This window comes from Salmo salar, chromosome ssa12, assembly GCF_905237065.1.
Source record: "Salmo salar chromosome ssa12, Ssal_v3.1, whole genome shotgun sequence".
Lineage (NCBI taxonomy): Eukaryota > Metazoa > Chordata > Actinopteri > Salmoniformes > Salmonidae > Salmo > Salmo salar.
This window is the reverse complement of record NC_059453.1, coordinates 7,110,001-7,115,000: the sequence shown is the minus strand read 5'-3', so window position 1 is coordinate 7,115,000 and position 5,000 is coordinate 7,110,001. Positions and strand designations below refer to the sequence as shown.

General features: G+C 44.1%; 1 protein-coding gene across 1 annotated transcript in view; it reads right to left on the bottom strand.

The window, feature by feature from the left end:
* The window catches only part of LOC106593331 (protein sidekick-1), a 607,750-nt gene that overhangs the window by 79,838 nt on the left and 522,912 nt on the right, over nt 1-5,000 (bottom strand). The window contains 3 exon segments of the mRNA XM_045692043.1: nt 716-863; nt 3,977-4,047; nt 4,373-4,476. Of these exon segments, the coding sequence (XP_045547999.1) occupies nt 716-863; nt 3,977-4,047; nt 4,373-4,476 (323 nt within the window).

Genomic DNA, 5,000 nt, shown 5'->3' with positions numbered 1-5,000 from the left:
ATGTGACTACAGCATAATGAATGATTACCAGTGATGTGACTACAGCATAATGAATGATTACCAGTGATGTGACTACAGCATAATGAATGATTACAGTGATGTGACTACAGCATAATGAATGATTACAAGTGATGTGACTACAGCATAATGAATGATTACAGTGATGTGACTACAGCATAATGAATGATTACCAGTGATGTGACTACAGCATAATGAATGATTACCAGTGATGTGACTACAGCATAATGAATGATTACCAGTGATGTGACTACAGCATAATGAATGATTACCAGTGATGTGACTACAGCATAATGAATGATTACAAGTGATGTGACTACAGCATAATGAATGATTACCAGTGATGTGACTACAGCATAATGAATGATTACCAGTGATGTGACTACAGCATAATGAATGATTACAGTGATGTGACTAAAGCATAATGAATGATTACCAGTGATGTGACTACAGCATAATGAATGATTACCAGTGATGTGACTACAGCATAATGAATGATTACCAGTGATGTAACTACAGCATAATGAATGATTACCAGTGATGTGACTACAGCATAATGAATGATTACAGTGATGTGACTAAAGCATAATGAATGATTACCAGTGATGTGACTACAGCATAATGAATGATTACAGTGATGTGACAGCAGCATAATGAATGATTACAGTGATGTGACAGCAGCATAATGAATGATTACCAGTGATGTGAGCATCACGTGTGGTGGTGTTGTTGGCTGTTGCCATGTCTTCCAGGGGTACCGTACTAGGGGTGGAGTTTACCGGGAGTTCCCGGTAGTACAGCCGGTAACCAACCAGCACCCCGTTAACACTCTCCTCACTGGGACGCTAGAGTAAACAACCGGTTACCGGGAACAGTTAGAATGATATCACATAATAACATCTGTACCATCACAGTTATTCAGGTGTTAGTTGTTTTTGTAGCAAGGTGTGTGTGTGACTTCGGCTGATGTAAAAAGTTTCCAAGATGGCGTGGCAATCGGACGTGTGTTTGTCTTGTCCCGTCTTGACCCGTGTAAATAATCGTTTTCCTCTGGGTTTTGTCGTATATATTTTAATCTCACTTTCCATCTACGGACTGAATATACTTTCCTGCAAACTGCCTCACCCAATGTGGTAAAAAAATCCATCTTTCCAGAAATAAGTCTCTCACCGTTGATTCTTGTTATAAACCCCCCTCAGCCCCCAGCTGTGAATTGATTGTCCCCCATCTATCTTCAGAGTTCATACTGTTAGGTGACCTAAACTGGGATATGCTTAACACCCCGGCCGTCCTACAATCTAAGCTAGATGCCCTTAATCTCACACAAATGATCAAGGAACCTACCAGGCACAACCCTAAATCCGTAGCCATGGGCACCCTCATAGATATCATCCTGACCAACTTGCGCTCTAAATACACCTCTGCTGTCTTCAACCAGGATCTCAGTGATCGCTGCCTCATTGCCTGCATCCGTAATGGGTCTGCGGTCAAACGACTACCCCTCATCACTGTCAAACGCTCCCTAAAACACTTCAGCGAGCAGGCCTTTCTAATCGACCTGGCCCGGGAATCCTGTAAGGATATTGACCTCATCCCATCAGTAGAGGCTGCCTGGTCTTTAAAAGTGCTTGCCTCACCATCCTAAATAAGCACGCCCCATTCAAAAAATGTATAACTAAGAACAGATATAGCCCTTTGTTCACTCCAGACTTGACTGCCCTTGACCAGCACAAAAACATCCTGTGGCATTCTGCATTAGCATCAAATTGCCCCCGCGATATGCAACTTTTCAGGGAAGTCAGGAACCAATATACACAGTCAGTTAGGAAAGCTAAGGCTAGCTTTTTCAAACAGAAATTTGCATCCTGTAGCACTAATTCCAAAAAGTTTTGGGACACTGTAAATTCAATGGAGAATAAGAGCACCTCCTCTCAGCTGCCCACTGCACTGAGGCTAGGAAACACTGTCACCACCAATAAATCTACGCTAATTGATAATTTCAAGAAGCATTTTTCTACGGCTGGCCATGCTTTCCACCTGGCTACCCCTACCCCGGCCAAAAGTTCTGCATCCACCGCAGACACTTGCCCAAGCCCCCGCCGCTTCTCCTTCACCCAAATCCAGACAGCTGATGTTCTGAAAGAGCTGCAAAATCTGGATCCCTACAAATCAGCTGGGCTAGACAATCTGGACCCTCTCTTTCTAAAATGATCTGCTGAAATTGTTCCAACCCCTATTACTAGCCTGTTCAACCTCCCTTTCGTATCGTCTGAGATCTCCAAAGATTGGAAATCTGCCGCGGTCATCACCCTCTTCAAAGGGGGAGACACTCTAGACCCAAACTGTTACAGACCCATATCTATCCTGCCCTGCCTTTCTAAAATCTTCGAAAGCCAAGTTAACAAACAGATCACCAACCATTTGGAATCCCACCGTACCTTCTCCACTATGCAATCTGGTTTCAGAGCTGGTCATGAGGGCACCTCAGCCACGCTCAAGGTCCTAAACAATATCATAACCGCCATCGATAAAAGACAGTACTGTGCAGCCGTCTTCATCGACCTGGCAAAGGCTTTCGACTCTGTCAATCATCGCATTCTTTTTGGTAGACTCAACAGCCTTGATTTCTCAAATGACTACCTCGCCTGGTTCACCAACTACTTCTCAGATAGAGTTCAGTGTGGCAAATCGGAGGGCCTGTTGTCCGGACCTCTGGCAGACTCTATGGGGGTGCCACAGGGTTCAATTCTCGGGCCGACTCTTTTCTCTGTATACATCAATGATGTCGCTCTTGCTGCTGGGGATTCTCTGATCCCACCTCTATGCAGATGACACCATTCTGTATACATCTGGCCCTTCTTTGGACACTGTGTTGACAAACTTCCAAACGAGCTTCAATGCCATACAACACTCCTTCTGTGGCCTCCAACTGCTTTTAAATGCTAGTAAAACTAAATGCATGCTCTTCAACCGATCGCTGCCCGCACCTGCCCGCCCGACTAGCATCACTACTCTGGATGGTTCTGACTTAGAATATGTGGACAACTACAAATACCTAGGTGTCTGGTTAGAATGTAAACTCTCCTTCCAGACTCACATTAAGCATCTCCAATCAAAAATTAAATCTAGAAACAGCTTCCTATTTCGCAACAAAGCCTCCTTCACTCATGCTGCCAAAACACACCCTCGTAAAACTGACTATCCTACCGATCCTTGATTTTGGCGATGTCATTTACAAAATAACCTCCAACACTACTCAGAAAATTGGATGTAGTCTGTCACAGTGCCATCCGTTTTGTCACCAAAGCCCCATATACTACCCACCACTGTGACCTGTATGCTCTCGTTTGCTGGCCCTCGCTACATATTCGTCGCCAAACCCACTGGCTCCTGGTCATCTATAAGTCTTTGCTAGGTAAAGCCCCACCTTATCTCAGCTCACTGGTCACCATAGCAACACCCACCGTAGCACGCGCTCCAGCAGGTATATCTCACTGGTCATCCCCAAAGCCAACACCTCATTTGGCCACCTTTCCTTCCAGTTCTTTGCTGCCAATGACTGGAACGAATTGCAAAATCACTGAAGCTGGAGACTTATATCTCCCTTTTATACAAAGGTCAAAGTTCCCATTTGCTCCAAACATTAAAAGCTCACTCCCCTAGCATCCGGATTTGAATGAAGTTTCCGACAGACGTCCAATTTCTAAGTCAATCTTGAGCAGGATGTGTTTAGTGTGTGTGTATGTGAGTGTTTTGCGAAGTGTGTGTGTATGTGTTTGTGTTTTGCGAGGTGTGTGAGTGTTTTGCAAGGTGTGTGTGTTTAGTGAGGTGTGTGTTTTGCGAGGTGTGTGTGTTTTGGGAGGTGTGTGTTTTGCGAGGTGTGTGTGTTTAGTGAGGTGTGTGTTTTGTGAGGTGTGTGTGTTTTGGGAGGTGTGTTTTGTGAGGTGTGTGTGTTTACCTGCCACTGCACCAGAACAGAGGTAGTAGTAGAGGGTTTAACTGATACTATCACTGGAGCCTCCTCAGGAACTAGACAGACAGAGAGAGAGAGAGAGAGATGGACAGATAGAGATGGACAGATGGACAGATAGAGATGGACAGATGGAGAGAGATGGAGATGGACAGATGGAGAGAGATGGAGATGGACAGATAGAGAGAGATGGAGATGGACAGATGGAGAAAGATGGAGATGGACAGATGGAGAAAGATGGAGATGGACAGATGGAGAGAGATGGAGATGGACAGATAGAGAGAGATGGACAGATGGAAAGAAAATGGAAAATCTTAATTTGGACGATATAAAACAGTCATTTTCTCTTCTCCCTATCCTCCCTCCCTCCTCCCTGTCTCCTACCATGCTGTAGTGTGATAACAGTCTCCGTCTCTTTGCTGTAGTTACTGTCTCCTACATCGTTGGTTGCCAGCATCCTCAGCTTGTACGACGTGAAGGGTTTCAGTCTGTAAAACACACACATAAACACACTTAACATTCACATAGAAGTAATTATCCTGTGTAGAAAATATTCTCTGTCCTGGAGAAAACGGAGTCAGGTCTATAAATCAAATCAAATCAAATGTTATTGGTCACATGGTCACATGGTTAGCAGATGTTATTGGTCACATGGTCACATGGTTAGCAGATGTTATTGGTTACATACACATGGTTAGCAGATGTTATTGGTCACATGGTCACATGGTTAGCAGATGTTATTGGTTACATACACATGGTTAGCAGATGTTATTGGCCACATGATCACATGGTTAGCAGATGTTATTGGCCACATGATCACATGGTTAGCAGATGTTATTGGTCACATGGTCACATGGTTAGCAGATGTTATTGGTTACATACACATGGTTAGCAGATGTTATTGGTTACATACACATGGTTAGCAGATGTTATTGGTCACATGGTTAGCAGATGTTATTGGTAACATGGTCACATGGTTAGCAGATGTTATTGGTCACATGGTCACATGGTT